Source organism: Sturnira hondurensis, unplaced genomic scaffold (assembly GCF_014824575.4).
Source record: "Sturnira hondurensis isolate 20B ecotype Veracruz unplaced genomic scaffold, ASM1482457v3 Scaffold0014854, whole genome shotgun sequence".
NCBI lineage: Eukaryota > Metazoa > Chordata > Mammalia > Chiroptera > Phyllostomidae > Sturnira > Sturnira hondurensis.
This window is the reverse complement of record NW_028087485.1, coordinates 399096-415200: the sequence shown is the minus strand read 5'-3', so window position 1 is coordinate 415200 and position 16105 is coordinate 399096. Positions and strand designations below refer to the sequence as shown.

The window sequence follows — 16105 nt, the reverse complement described above, 5'->3', positions numbered from 1 at the left end:
GCAACCAGGACCACATACTTCATTGTGCTATCTCTTGTATTTTCACTTACTATAGCATCGACCACTTTGTTTCTGTGAACATACATCTGTTTTAAAAAACAAAAACAAAACAGGAACTTGATATGTCCTTGTCTGGATACACCGTGAGTTCTTCAACCAGTTCACTGCGGATGGCCACCGAGCTCGTTTCAAGTCTGGGCCTATCACAAGGTGTTCTGCAATGGACATGCTTTTGCGTGGATCTGGGCACGCTGTTTAAGAACGCAGGGCAAATCCTTGCAGTGGAGTTGTTGGCACAGAGGGGACGTGGGTTTGAACTGATGATGCATAGTGTCGAACAGTGTTCTAGAAAAGAGATTGTCCCCATTTATATACACACTCAAACTCCTCTCAAGCCAAACACTCACCTCATTGTTTAGACGCCAGTGACTTGCCTCCCGGCCTGCATGGGAGGAACCTGCCTGAGAATAAACCCATCAGGGCAGCTGGCACTGCCTGTTTATGTGACTTTTCTGGATCCTCCTGCTCCTATCTTTCACATCGCTGTTTTCGTTTACGCTTTATTTATATCACCGAACACAAGCGGTCTTGTATCTTGTTTCTGTCACAGTTTTTATTCACTTTCTTGGCATTTCTCTCAGGGTTTTATTAGTCATTTCTTGTTCCAGTTCCCAAAACCTCTATCACCTGGATCCTGGGAATTTGGTGGTAGTCAGAAGGTGATTAGAATACTAAGGGACCTCAGGAGGGAACGCAAGTCCCCAGAGCACTGCCTCCCCCTTTTCTGTTTGGTGACTCAGGGGAGGGTGTTGGTGTCTTGTCCTTTCCCAGAGGCCAGCCATTCTCGGGGAGGTGCCACTCTGGGGTTCATTTCTCTGTGAGCGAACTCGGGGGTCTCTGTTCAGGCTGCCCGGGGATTCGCTATGCCTCTAAAACTGCCGGGCCCTGTTCGAAATGCTCTGGAAAGTTTTTACCTACACTGCGGCGCCTGGAGGAAATCATTCTACACTTGGTCATTTGTAAGCAGGCCCAGGAAGCAAGGGAGGAGGAGAGCCCGGTTGAAGGAGGAATCGCAAAGAACAAAACTGTCCTGCAGGATCTCAAGGGAAACATCGCTTCCGTCCTACAATGAAGGGCAAGGTCTTCTTGACGGCGAGGGGATTTGCGAGGCGCAGACTGAAGCCGACAGCAGCAGCAAAATTCATCACCCTGTTTGTGTTTCCGTGTTTTGCTTTCCAATGTCCTGGGTGGGGAGACCAGGCGCCCGGGATGATGGCGTCTGCAGGGACGTGGGGGAGTCAGGTGTTGAGCTGCCACGGTCAGGACTCGAGTTCTCAGGGACAAAATCCAGCCTCCCGCCAGGTGGAGCGATTCTGCTGTGCCGGGCCTCGAGCTAGGTGTTGTTAGTAAGGGGGGCAGCCCACGTACTAAAGGTGTTTATGAGTTTGTGTAAGTAATTCAATACATATGTGACAGTGGAGAACCTACCAACCCTGTCTTTTCGTTACAAAACTTCACGTCGAAGATATAAAATAAACGGCCCTACACTGGAACCTGGATGCCTTTGGAGCTCAGGTTGTGTGTAACCCAGTGGCTCTCAGCAAGGGCGATTTTGCTGCCTCCCCACTCCCAGGGGGTTGTCCATGTCTTGGGGGCTCGGGGTGCGGGTTGCTTACTGGCATCTAGTAGGTAGAGACCAGGGATGCTGCCGAGTGGCCTGCAGTTCTCAGGAGCAAACGCCCCTCCCACTCTCCCCCCCCCATACTCACCTGCGACAAAGACTTCCAAAAGCATCTGTGTCAGCCACACCCCTCTACGATACAAACCCCAATATCTGGCCACTGGGGCGGGGGTGTCTCTGTGTTCGTAGGTTTTGAGACCATTTCCCAATAAGTTTTGATACCAGAAAAAAGACACCATAAAAATTCCTTTTGCTTTTTTAAAAAAGAAAACATTTATTAGGATATTCCGGGGTCGGGGATGGAGGCTGAAGGGACCACATACATACAATCTGTGGTGCTTGAGCAAAGGCGAACAGAAAATTCAAACATCACAAAACCACTTCCAAAATCCGAGGAGCAAAACTTGTCCTTTTAACACGTGAATGTTCCTCCGTGGGTGTCGGTGATAAAGGACATTGTTAACAGCTGTGCGGGGAAGCCACCTGAGAATGAGCCCAGGAGAGCGCACAGGTTCCTTGAGATGCAGGCTGATGTGGACATCATCTCCTACACGTGGACAGCTCAGGACACACACACACACAGCCTGACATGGGGACCAGGAGGACAGCCGCTCACCTGTATCCACTCTCAACAGGTAGAGGGAAGCCCTCGCTAACCCTCAAGGGGCTGGGTGTCTGAACACCTCTCCCAGGACATGGTCCTAAACCTATCCTCAAACCCAGAATCCTCATTGTATTCTACCTGCATTGTTAACCTGCAGGAAACAGAAAGAACATAAACTGAAACACACCCTCGGGTTAAAAGTAAAAATGCAGTGCCATCCAAAAAGCACAACAAAAACCTCCACGTCCTAAACCTCACAGTTTCTCAGCAGGAGTTGGATTAAACCAGAGAAAATAATTTCAATGTCAAGGGATAATGTGGAGGAGATGAGAAAACTCTTTAAAATGAACCGTGGTGGAAAGTATCTCCTCCCCCTCCCTCAGGGGGACAAAGAGAGAAAAGATAGATAATTAGGAGAACTATAAGGCCCTGGATTTCAAGTTGCTGAAACCGGTTCTTCAACCCTCTGAGGACAGGCAGCTGTTTCTGAATCCGGAAAAGCACACCAGAAACATCTGATCGCTGTAAGAGTACAGCCACGTAAGGCAGGGCAATCTGTGATTTGGTGCTACGGTTTCCATCCTCTTTCCCCCCACATTTTAGCTAAAGTTTAAAAGAAACCCAGATCAGGCACACCTTGCACGTCAAAAGAGAGAATGCTGGATTTTTACCACCTTGCAGCACGTGTGACAAAGGAGCTCCATCCGTGCACCTTAAGTGCAAAGAAGCTCGGAATACCTCCAGCTGTACCTGCAACAGATACCCTGCCTGGCCCCAGTGACAGGGGGCAGAACTTCACGTTTTCCCACACCCAGAGCACCCGTCTATCTGTTGTTCCAACGCTTCATCCTACTTTAGTCTTATGATCTACGCCACACTTGGCAAGCATAGGGGGTCACTGCGTGTTCGAAGTTTTGCTATCCCGAATGAGCACTGCTGTTTGCCTTCATGGCTAAAGCAGTTCTGGTGCCTCCTCATCTGCACCTTGGCTGGTACCTGGTGGCTGTGACAGCTGGCTGTCCCTCGGAAGCTTAGAGCGTGACCCCCCTGCGTTCTCCATGGCAGCCTGGAGGCTGGGCTGAGGATGGGTGTGTCTGCCTTCTCCGTAAGAGTGGAGCTGGGGGCTGGTGTTGTAATGATAGGAACCCAGATGTACTGGGACTTACTTCTCAGAGTCTGGGTCTGAAAACACAGCTTTGTGGACTATTTATAGAGAAAAGTTAGATTTTCCAAAGCATACCAAAGTGAAAGAATACGCTAATCTAGAAGAGATGGGTGTTTCTCTAAGGTGCCGTCAGAGGTCCCCAAATTCCCAAGTGACTCTTGGGGGACCTTCAGCTCCAAATCATGGCTCGCCCGACTAGAACAGATGTTCAAAAATGCACTGGATTGGTGGGCACCTGTGTTTGCTTCTCAGATTCCACCCCAGGGTTGGTTTGGGACTCGTGGAGTGGTCCATTCTGCCAGCATCCTGAACTTGAGGCAAATTAAACTATCAGCAGACTCACCGGCTAACTTCCCATGAAATGCATTCTCCCCATTTTGGGTCCTACCCTTTCTGGGACTGGCTGGTCATGCTCAGCTTCTCCTGGGGACAAATGCTAGTTCTCCCTCTCTCTGCAGGAGATACAGTGGGTAGATGTAAAGTTGCTTTGAATCTAATGCTTTCTTTCTTTAACTTGTCCTCCCAGAGCACCTTCAATAGCCTAAGGAGGACCCTTTGGTGTCGCTGTATAACAGCTTGGTGCCATAAGACGCTGAAAATGGACCAGTTCTTGCTATTGCCTTACAGAATCCAGTCCTTCAATGTCCCCAAGTTCCTCATTCACTGAGGGGTGAGTGCCTACTACGGGCCATCCAGCATAAGCAATACATTTACGCTGGATCCTAAGAAAAGCATTTCCTAATTATTGTAGGAAAACGCTTTCCTTCTGCTAGGGAGGGCTGGGTGAGTGGGGAGAGATGTTTAAGTGAAGGAAGGGGATGATGGTCTCGGACCAGTCTCTTGGCACTTCCCACAAAACTAAAAAGGGGGACTGGTAAGAAAGCCCAGCCTGGGACGAAGAGAAGAAAATCAGAGAAAACCTTTGATTGATGCTGCTGCTGGGCTTGGCAGCTGCCCCGCAGCAAAAATAAACTCCCCATGGCAGTGGGACAAGATGCTGATGTTGGCACCTGCCAGAGGCAGACAGCCGAAGTCGCAGCTGCGCCGGTCAAATGAGCCCGGAGACTTAGGGGGCTGAGACCTCATGGGCTGTGAGCAGGAGGAGGCGCTCCAGGGTGGGGTATTTGGGCCTTCTCCACCCGTGCGGGCTGGGCCTCGGAACAATCAGAAGTGCAGGTGGCCTGTCCGCTGATCAACCCGCGCTGCCCCCAGGAGGGAAGAGGAGCTCATCAGAGAGCACAGGCAGCAAAGGGGCGCCTGGGGAGGATGTAGCAGGCGAGACTAAGCTAAGGGCAGGGAGCTCAGGGGAGGGTGGAACGGATGAACTTCCCACTCGGGGACGAGCCTCATCTTCAGATCTCCTGGCTCTTGAGAAATTCGTCTCCAGCTTCAAAAAGCCCAGGGTGACATGTAAAAAAGGCATCCGACGGAACAAGTATCAATTTGGGTAGGACTAAATTTGGAGTGATTAGGATAAAGAATCGATGGGAAGGGACTCTGTTAAATACTTAGGCAATAAGTAACAATATGGGGGTAGGGGGTGGGGCTTCAATAACCGATATGAAATCAGCCAATACCTTAAGACAAATACCCCTGGGAAATGAAATGTCCCCCTAAAATACACCTCAGGTCGCAGGCAGTGGTGAAACCCACAGATTTAAGGCCTCTGCAGTGAGGATGTGTTTCAGAGGTGTGGTCGCCGTGAAGAATTCTAGACAGCAGACTCGAAACAAATGGCCACTTGAGAACAAAAGCTGTGTCACACTCACACAGTGTCAGATCTATCCATGAGATGCCGGTCTTAGGAAGGACAAGAATTTAGCTTCTTAGGGCAGCCCACCAAATTCCCAGCTGTTTTACTCTTTTGGAACTTCTAAACAAAACTTATTTTCCCTGTCATCCAGATGTCAGCTCTGGCTTGCTTCCCACAGACGCACGGCTGTCCAACCCAGGGGACTTTGGCTCTTTTGTTAGGACGAGGTTTCTGTTCGGACCGGCAAGGGACATCCGCAGGCTGCGTGATCCGTTCACCCAGGCCAGGCGCCGGCCTCTCTCTATACCTTGATTTGCCTTCTCTCTCCGAACTCCCCGAGGTCAGTGCAGACTGGCCCTTCTGCTGTGCCCGTGCCCGGGACATTCATAATTTACTTGCGTCTGTTGCCATTGCTTCTGGTCTTGCTTGAAAAGATGGGTCTCCCATGGTCTCACTTGCCTTGCCAAAGAGCAGCGGCCACAGAGAGGCCCAGGGGTCTGAACTCAGGAGATCGAGAATGGCGTCAAAGGAGAATCAGCGAATGCGAATCACTCAAACGGGTCTTTTCTAGCCCAGAGTTTATTGACTCAAATAAGTCGTACACGTCTGCCTACATGAGTGAAAACATATTTTTGAAAAGAGAGCTCCTCCGAGACCGCTCTTTCACAGATAATGACAACAGAAATACATTTACGCTGGATCCTAAGAAAAGCGTTTCCTAATTATTGTACCTCCCACTGCTTTTATATCTCGGTTCCCAAGCACGTCCCACTGTCTTTGAAATGCTCTGCTCCCCCCTCGCCTAGTTCGGCAGATGGGGTGTGAGGGAGTGTCCGACTTAGCGGGTAAAGAGGCGGGTGGGATGCAGCTGGGGCGGACCCGTTGTCAGGGCGAGGGCAGGACAAGAATGGTCTGAACACAGAGCAAACCAAAGGCCACCGCCGCCCTGGACGAGCCCTGACCCGTGTTTGGTCAACTCCAAACACACGGCTTCTAAGACATTTTTTGACTACGGGATGAACCATTCTCTAAAAATTTCATTTTAATGGAAACCACACAACTATCACACGTTGGGTACAATTTGCTCTACTTGATGGAAAATAACCTGTGTAATTCTCAACCTACATGTTTTCTACGGGAGGCTTGAGAAATTCAGACGTGGAAAAATAACGATTCAGGTGGCGTTCTGAATTCCCTCTCTTTATTGTGCCCTTCTTCCTTCGTGTGCTCTATTAAAAAGATACACAAACACAGATTGGCCCAAGATATTCAACGTCAAAGTGGAATGAATGTGCTTCTAATCGGTTTGGCAAATTTGCCTTTTCTTTTTCCTTGAAATAAGACGGGCATGGCCAGACTTGATCCGGGAGTCATGGTCTACATGAATAGAAATCACTGTTTTTGTTTTGTCAAGGTCAACTACCATGAGATGCTTCCTGCATGAGGCCGGAGCCTCAGCAGACAGCCCTTGTATTGGGTGGTTCCCTGGATGCAGGGACTGAAAGACGAGAGGTAGTGAGTAATTTTTGCTTTTCGCACAGCAAAAGAAAGTTGGACAGGGAAAAGATTTAAGTCACTTGCCTTTTCCAATCCTGGGGCAAATGATGGCATTTCGGGGCCACCGAGTTACACCGAGATCACCCTGAGTGGCAGACACACTTGCTTGGCGTGATTTGGTAAGGACTGCTCTAATGTGTTGCCACTGAACATCTTTCCCCCGCCCCGGGTTATTTAATCAGCAGTTTATTTTCAAATTGAGGATTTGGTAACTCTAATATGCTCCTATCGTTGAAGAAAAATGAGATCTTTGTTGGTGATAGATGAGGCTTTTCAGAATGCGATTTATGTGATGTACATTCATGACTTCCTCACTGAAGGACACCCTTGTTAGCGCTGATAAGTCCCGTTTCCTCTTGGTCATCTGAAGCTAATTAGAGCTGGGTGTTTACTGCAGAAGTAATCAATAGCTTTCCACAGTAGATCACATAGAATCAGACCCATAGGCAATTAGTCCAGTGTAGATACACAGGGATATCTTAATTACAGCAAAATATGTCTTGTAAGAGAGACACTGTCAGAGGTGACTGGAATTTCAAATATTTCAACACATTTCCTGGGTTCATTCAAAGTAAGTCTGTAGGAAACCTTTCCCTAATCACATCTGTTTGATGCATTTTCCTTGAGAACATTTTGAAAGTGAAAAACGTTGGCCCTTGGTATTATCCATTTATGTTTATTATCATTTGGATATAAATGCACTTCAAACACCAATCAAGCTAAAAGACTATGCCTTCATCTTGGATTTAATCAATTTTCCATGCCAGTAATTTGATCAATTCTTACAAGGCAAACATCAGTGGGCAAAGGGGATCAGTGTGATATGGGCACCATGGCTTCCCCCTCCAGCCCCTCTGCTGATGTGACAAGAAAGGCAACTCTCCCCAGCGTTCCGTGAAGGTGGAATCTCCGCTCCTCTATTTGGTTTATGGAGAAACATGGCTACCGGCACCAAGATCGTTGCAGGTTCCGAATCTCTTCATTTCCATCAGACTTCTGAAGCGCACGCTAGGCTCTACTTAGGGAAGAGAACAATGAGTGATACGCAGTGCATAAGCCAGATGCTGTATATTCCTCATCCTGTTCTGTTCCAGGTACCTGTGCCAACCAGCTCATCTCGGCAGACTGAGCATTGACCTCCATCCACGTATCTTTCTTTTTCGCATAGTCAGCCGTGGTCTGCCATGGCGGGTGCAGAACAAGATGCAAGCCAACTCCAGATGACCTCCAGACCAGACTGCGCTCAACAGCAGCCAAGCCATCACAGTTGGGAGTAGAGACGACCCTTAGGAGGAGAACTCTGTACCCTGGCATGGACCTGCTTTAGAAAGGAGGGCAGCACGTCCCCATCCCCTGTCCCAATCAAAGCTGCCTTTGTCAGGCAAGGTGAAAACCAAGCTACTGGATTGCGTATGGCCAAGGTACCACTAGACATCGCAGAACATTTACGAGTGCCCTCCAGTTTCTTCACAGGTAGGCACGCTTGCAATCCAAGAAATGCTGAAAGACAGCACTAGGCTGCTCTGTCTCCCCCCCTGCCTGCCCACAATACCATGGCACAGTGCTTTCTGCTCAAGCACAAGGCTCCTTAGAGTCTTCTTATGAAGGGCTGTAGTCAGGAAGTTAGTATCGGAGCTAACGCCACTTAGGAGAGGAAAACAAGCTCCGTGTATTTTGTATTAAACCATCAGTAAAAAAATGGAGACAATATCATTACCTTCAAAATATAGAAAGCCAATAGATGAAATCATTTAGTAGTAAATTCTTTTTCTACATAGAACCTCATACGTGTAAAGAGTATTATTAGAGCAACGACACTTCAGCTGTATTTGACTCCGTTAGTTTAAGGGCTTCTCGTTGGGATAAGGCTCAGGAGAGTGTTGCTCAACAACCGAAGCTCTGGAGTTCCACTCCCACGCTCACTCTCTGTTTTTACTAGAAGGCAGACACTACAGTCGGATGTGACAGGTGCTTTTTGTTCGGTAGGACAGGAAAGTGCAGAACTGTTTACAGAACAGAAACCGCGCGGAAAAGGCTTGTACACACAGAAAGGTGAACGTCGGTACAAGCTTGTTTGCACAAAGTCTGCCCGGATTCTCTTGATGAGAACCTTTGATTTGCAATCAAAGCGCTTGTTAGGCTGCAGTTATGTCATCGGAAATCAAAGCCAGCATGAAATATGGAAGATTCTTGGGCAATACTAACTCTTTTGCTAGTAAAGGCTAGAGTTAAATTGTTCACATCATCACCATCATCACCAAACACATGGCCCCAGCTTTACAGCCAAATTAACACACTGTCCCTTTACAATACAACATACCCCAATGCCTTGTGCGTTTGGAATGGAGCACTGCATTGGGTTTCCCATAGAAGCCCTAAGGATCACAAGAAGCTTTCTTTAAAAAAAAAAAAAAGGAAAAAAAGTTTCAGCCGGGTGAAACTGTTGGAGCAATGTCTCAACTGAGCGCCTAAAACTGGAATTTCAGATATACAGGAGGGCAGGAAACAGATAACTTGGTTTTTGTCTTTTTACACGTCCATACTGTTTTTGAAACGCAGCTACAATGTTTCCGCCAAAGACAAAGATAAGAGGGTGGGCAGGGCAGTTACCACCAGCAGCAGCCGTGGGGTCAGACCACAGCTTGGAGGAGCGGCCATTGATTTTGTGGTTATGTGGCTGGAGGCACCAGCGAGCCCATCCTTTTCATAATCGCGCTGCAAGAAAGAACGTTTTCATTATCATCCACCGCATGTATCCATTCGATCACAGTCTATTTTAACCACACGTCTTTCTCTCTCCCACCCCCACCCCTAACGAGTTCAATCACTCACCAAAGCGGACCCAGGATTTTACCAATTCACTGACTGCAGTTTGATGGGAAGCATCATGAATCTGGGTGAGAACCAGATACTTTTGATAGACTGCCTGCTCAACATCTATTTTCTCGCTCCCCTTTCAGATTTTAACAATTAGGGGGGGGGAAATGTGCACCACCATTCCCCGCTCCACTCCCCAGATGCCTGAGTAGCTCTGCAATGTATCCTTCTGGGCACCACTGACCAAGGAGGAGCGCTGGAGGCCACTCCCATCAAGGAAGCAGGACAGGAAGAGGCACCTAAGAAGACCTGCCCAGGCCAGGACTAGGCCAGGTGGAGAGAGATCCCCAGTCACATCGGAGACCAGAAGAGCAGGCAGTGATGGGCCTTCCCTCCACTGGCCATCCAACTCTAGAGTTTACAGATGCAGGAGCCTGCCCTGCTCGTCAGTTCCCTCACCAAACCAGAATCCAGGCTGCCAGACTCCCGGCCAGCACGGCTGTCCTTCCCTAGGATGTGTTCCTCCGGCCCCACTCCAGCCCATGATGCTGCATCTCGCCACAGTGACCAGTGACCGTGAGAGGACCATCCATCTCCTCACCTGTAAACTGGGGCCAGGCACGTGGCCTGCCCCAGGTATCTCCGGGTTGTTATGGCAATGAGAAAAAGTGTAGATAGAGGAAACCCGGTAAATAGAGTAGTTTTCTGTCCCGATGACATTATGTGACCACGGCACTGGGACAAGGGTGTCCATGCTGGGTCTACCTCTGGGACGAGAAGCCCAGGCCCCACACTTAGTTTTAACTTCATGCCCTGGGATCCGAGGACTGCGCCTTGCCCTATGGCCAGGGGAACACGGAGGGGGCCTTCCATTGTTTCCGGACCTGAAACCTTGTTTGAGCCTTTGACGCCACACCCTGCCCCAGGGGCCCTAGGACTGTATCCCTAGAAATGCAGGGAGACCCCGAAAGAAACATAACTCACGTCAGAGAGACAGAGGCGTGTACTGCCCGACACGTTGGATTTCAGCTTCTGTGCCTGCAGAGGGACAAACACACACGCATGTACAAAATGACTCCTATGTAATATGAACGAGGAATTACGACCCATTAACCGACTGTCTTGGCCAGTGCCATTAATAGAAATACGTGAGCCCTGCATGTAATTTTCAATTGTCTAGTCGCCACATAATTAAATAGGTAACAAGTGAAGTTAAGTTTAATAATGTATTTTATTTAATCCAATTATTTGCCATCTCAGCATGTAATTGATATAAATATTATTAAGATACTTTGCATCCTTTTTTTTTTCCCATTCCGAGTCTTCAGACTATGACACAGCACATCTCAATTTGGACCTGCCCCACTGTGAAGGTTCAATAGTTCCCTGCGGCCAGCAGACGCAGCACGGGGCGAGGGCGTTAAAGACAGTTTTGGAGTCACTCATATTTTGAACTCATTTGTGGTTTTGAATATTCATTTTGGGGGAGGAGCCTTCAAGGTAAAAATGCCGCGATAAAAATCCCCACTCATTAGTAATATAGAGAGAGGTGTTCCCGAGGCTTGTTTCTTTGTTCACTTCCTCATCCGTTGCTCCCGTCAGCACTAACCAAGCTATTTCCCAATGTTGGGCATCTGGTGAGGTGACCAAAAGGACTCAGTCCCTGGGCTCACGGGGTTGCCCCCTAGAAAGTAAACCACTCACTGCTGGGGAGCTAGGACACAGGACAGGGACTCTGTCAGATGGGTCCCCTTGAAGAATCGAGGAATCGGGCATGGCCAACCCCCAATCCAGCATTCTTAAATCTCAGCTGCTGCGAGGGAGCCGCGCTGTGAGAGCTTTCAGTTCCTTGCAACTGGAACAGGTCTCCCCTGGGCTTGTACCTGAGAACCGAGTCGCGGGCAAGTTTTCATTGCTCAGACAAGTGCCATGAAAACTGCTGACCCGAGACAACCCTCTCATTTTGTAAAGGTAAATGATTCGGGTGCAGAGAAGTTAAGTGACTTCTCCAAGGTCACAGAGCAATTTACTGGTGAGTCGGCAAACAGACCAGGTGTCTAACACTCTGGAAGGAAAAGGGGTTCTGTCCTGCATTACAGACTTTCTCAAAGGGCATCCTGGCATGTTTGACCCTTCATGCTCTACCTGCCCTCAAATCCACACAACCCCTCCCAGGACCTCTCCCCACTCAAATAGGAGCCCAATGGCACCGAAAGTCAAAAAGTTCATTTGCCCACAGGATGACCTTGGTTAAACATCACGCCAGAATCGAGGGGTATCCGGGCAGGCAGCTCCACGTGAAAGGCACTGGGAGGCCGCCTGTTGCAGGAAGACTTTGCAACTCATTGAAGACATGCTAGCTGAAATGACAGCATCTTCGCCCGAGGAGTAATTTATAGGCCATAATGCTGCTTGGGAGGCATCATAATCTTTATGTATATTTGCATATATGCCAGCTGTGAATATGAAATAGAAACCTTTAAACAGGCATCAGGAGTAAGACACTGTGGAGCATCCACAGGCTGTTCAAAGGTCATGAAATGTTATGTATAAGAAGATCAGAGGAGAAATTGGAAGAGGAATTGAACCTTATTCCAAAGCCTACTTTTAATCTATATTAACAGCAAATCTGGTCCATTGCACCGTCACCTGCAGAGAAGAATGTATAGCACGTCACGTTTTCTGTTTAAGAAATAAATTGGAATTGTGTCCAGACACCAACATGCCCCTGAAAACGTCACATTCTGCCTTTTCTAGGCCATAATCTACAAAAGACATAAACGTCTGCTGAGGGCTTTTGCATAACTAAGAACTTTACTAGAGTGTGCAGAGGAGGCAGCCGGACTTCTAGTCTGAGACGCATTATAACCTCAAGCTGTTTCTGGACTTGTGCTCACAGCTAAACTGCCCACAGTGACCTCCAAGGGTTCCAAGGGCTGGGTGGCCTCCTTCCAACTGGCGCTCATTCTGCAGAATGAGCATGAGCACCCAATGTTGTCCTCATTTCACACACAACCTGAGACACTCACTAGCTATCTGTGTCTGCAGTCACTTCAGCACCCACTGAGGTACTGGTAGAATGCTCACCGTCATTAAGTGTTTGTAAGGGGCTTCCACCAATACACTAGGGAAGTCTCCTGTCTTCATAGATTTTCTTAAGTGGTTTATGCACAGGTACATTTCTGGTCCTCATTAGTCACTGAGTGTTCAACGATGTACAGGATGAAAGGCATACAGCCAGGCAGACATGCCCAGGTCTAACTTCCCAGGCTCTGGCCCCCCATGTGGGGTGGCTGGGATAATGGACCAGTCACAGGGGAAGATGCATTCAGACCAGCTCCAAGTCTCTAAAGTCTTCCCCCAAAGTGGGCATCCTGTTGGCCTCTATGGAAAGGAAATCGTCATCTTCTGGCTTTGTCTCCCTGTAACCCGGCTGGTTTCACTGTATCTGGGAGCAGCAACCCCAAGCTCATCTTGCCTTAAGGATCATTCAGACTGACATAATTGGATAACATGCTGAAAAGAAGTAGTAATGTACAGGCCCCTACTCTGAGAGAATTCCTTCTCTCCTGTGAAGCACCTTCCAACCCATGGAAGCAATTAGCATCTGGAGACTTAGTGGACCCCACACACGGCCTTTAAGTACTCTGCTTATACAGTAGATTCACACAGCTTCCCACTGCAGACCCGAGCAGAGTGGCCCGAGGCTTCCACCTGCACCCGGCAGGGACCTCAGGAAGTTCTGTTGAGTCTGGTCTGCATAGACTGAATGCCACCAACGCCAGGCAGAGTGACAGGCTAGATGTCCAGGGCCCGTCAGGATGCATAAGCTGTGGGTGGAGGGGCACAGCCTGGGACTTTGGCCGGTGCATATCAGCTGGTTGCACTTGACCATCAGTCCTGTGTGCAGTCTGAACCCCACCAGGGACCCCTGAGGTCAGACATCTACCTGTGCCCCTCCAGAGCCCACCTAAGAAAATCTGGCTTTTAAAGCCCATTTTAGAAACCTGAGCAACCTGTCACTTCCCCATTTTAAAGGCTTTTATCCCAAGCATTTCTGAAAACAGCATCAAGCTATCACCATCTGCTAGTCAAGTGTGATAACGCTGACATAAATTACAGGGCGCCCCCCACTCTCCACTCCTGCAAAGAGTATCTACATGCTTTAAATGCTGTCCCTGTTGATGAAAACTGGGAAGATCCCCAGAAAGTTAAAAAAAAAAAGTATCAGACCTTGTAAGAGAGAAAGTGAGTTAGAAACAGGAAGAACACCTTTTATCACCAGGGTCTGGACAGGTAAAACCAAAAGTGTAACAGTGGAAGTGTTGGCAGAGTGTTCAAGGTCATGTCTGCAACCTGGCAGCTCTGCTCATTAATGGGATGCACAGGACACCAGCCTGACCTACCCAGACGTGAAACCTCCCAGTACGTGGCTTTAAAATATGAGGTCTCTTAAAAAAGGAGAAAGGGAGAAAGAAGGGAAGAGAGCAGATTCATTTTTCTAAAAGTCAATTTGGACCATTGTTACAGCCTGTTGAAAAATGAATTATTTAATCTCTTTTAGGAAAGAGTGTTTCCCAACAGCTAATTCACAGCTATACGGTTTCAGAGATTAAGATGCTTGACTCGGAGCTGGGAGTGGCAGGGAGACACCACCCCCCAAAACACAGAACCACAAAGTTTGCATCCTGAAAATAGATGAAAAGGACACGACAGAAACCCACCCCCAAACCAGTCGCCTTGCTGTCCTTCTGGAAACCCAGAGAACTTGTTCTTCAGGCCCTTCCATAAGCCTGTCCAGCAGTGTTATAAAACTGTCACTGGCAGTAATCCGCAAGTCCAGGCACGTCACATAATAGAATTGCCATGGCACGGTAATTGCAGGGCCAGACCTCACCAGTTCCTGGCACTAGAGGGTTAATAAATGCATTAGATGCTGTTAACCTCTGTTACCTGGAGTCAGACTGCCGCCTCTCCTGCTTTTTACCTCTGTGATTAGCACTTGGAAAGCCTGCCCTGGTGCCGATGGCTTTCCTGTACAGAATGCACAGAAACACACATAACTTACAGCTCCCAGTCGGGTCTGCTCATCAGCCACTGCACATGCACACACCAGTTCGGCCCACAGTAGGCTCTCCGCAGCCTCGGGGGGGCGGCGGTCAGGCTTTGGAGCAGCACGCCTGCTCTGTTTGTGGAATTAGCGACTTAAAAGTGCACCCACTCAGAACCTGGTGTTTGCGGCCTCAGAACTCCATTTCTGTCGAGAAGCCAGTGTTTAATCTCAGGGTTTTAGGCAGCTGTCAGCCAGCAGGGTACGGAACATTTCTCTACTCTCCTTTATGTATAAGAAAAGCCAGTTTCTGCTCGGCCTCCAGAAAATTAAACCAAAGGAAGCTGCCCAATCCAATAGCAGCAGACTGTCCAGGCTGCAGCCAAATGGTCATAATTAATGATGCTTCTGGTTCTTTTCTCCCTTGCTTTACTGATTAGAGAGATTTGCTATATTAGGAACCTGTTTGCCTAATGACAGAATACAAGCAATAAACAGAGAAATACACAGACTGTAAAATGCAATCAACTTTGCTCTCCAGCACTAAGTACCTAGCTGCATCTATCACACTTGTCAATAGTAGTTTATTAGCATATGAGTCTCTTCTGCAGCATAAATTGGACCTTTGCTGGGGAAAATCGTTGCATGAATTCTTCCCGAAATAGTCCAGAACTCGCAGCCATTTCACAATTTAAATCTACACACCTTCCATTTTCTTGTTAAGACACAGGAAAAAGGATGTGCCCTTAATTCAGAAGGATAACTGAGCAGACTAACCTTCTTTAGAGTCTCCATTTTCCAACTGCATTGTAATAAAACCGACTAGCCTGGTTACGCATTATATACCTGATGTGCAGGTACGTACACCTGATTTTATGGGTAGTACTTGCTATGTAACAGTTGTATTGTGCATTTGATATGTATTTGCCTGATAATTTTTGCACAACAACAAAAGAAAGGAGAAGCTGCCTGCTGCTGCCTCCAAGCTAAGTAATGGCGGACTACGCAGTGCTCTGTAGTCTTACAGTCTCTTAGCTTTTTGGATTTTGCCTGTTGGATTTGGGAGAGTCAGGGGAGCTTTTAACTGCTGGTCTGGTCACACACAGTTGGCCAGTCTTTCTGAAATCCCTTCCCCTGTCCATTTGGAAACTCACCTTCCTAGTGATTTGCTTTTCCTACAAACTTGGTAATGACCACTCACAACCACCGGTCTGAAAAATGCGCAGTGAAGTCAGCTACGTAAAACAAGTGGACACACGTAAGTAAGGCCTGCTCTGAGCCCCTGGGCTTGGGGTTTTGTCTCTCAGAGCCTCTGCTCAGCAGGGGAGGGGTCTATTTTTTTCACGCTGACTTACGCCAGCCCCATGGACCCTAGCACAGGTCCGGAAGGCCTGAGAGGCTATGAGGAGGACACGGGTGGGAAGGGACCAGTGTCCTTCTGAGAAGGGCACGGCAATGATCCTTGGGCAGCTTCTCTA

At 48.3% G+C, this 16105-nt stretch overlaps 1 protein-coding gene across 2 annotated transcripts in view; it reads right to left on the bottom strand.

Annotated features, from left to right (window-relative positions):
• Positions 1-1967: 1967 nt before the first annotated feature.
• The window catches only part of GFRA1 (GDNF family receptor alpha 1), a 199980-nt gene continuing 185842 nt past the window's right edge, over positions 1968-16105 (bottom strand). For both annotated transcript variants that reach the window (XM_037063822.1, XM_037063823.1), the window contains 2 exons: positions 10562-10615; positions 1968-9475 (listed from right to left, as the gene is read on the bottom strand). In XM_037063822.1, coding sequence (XP_036919717.1) covers positions 9320-9475; positions 10562-10615 — 210 coding nt within the window. In that variant the 3' untranslated portion in view covers positions 1968-9319. The remainder of the gene's footprint in view (positions 9476-10561; positions 10616-16105) is intronic.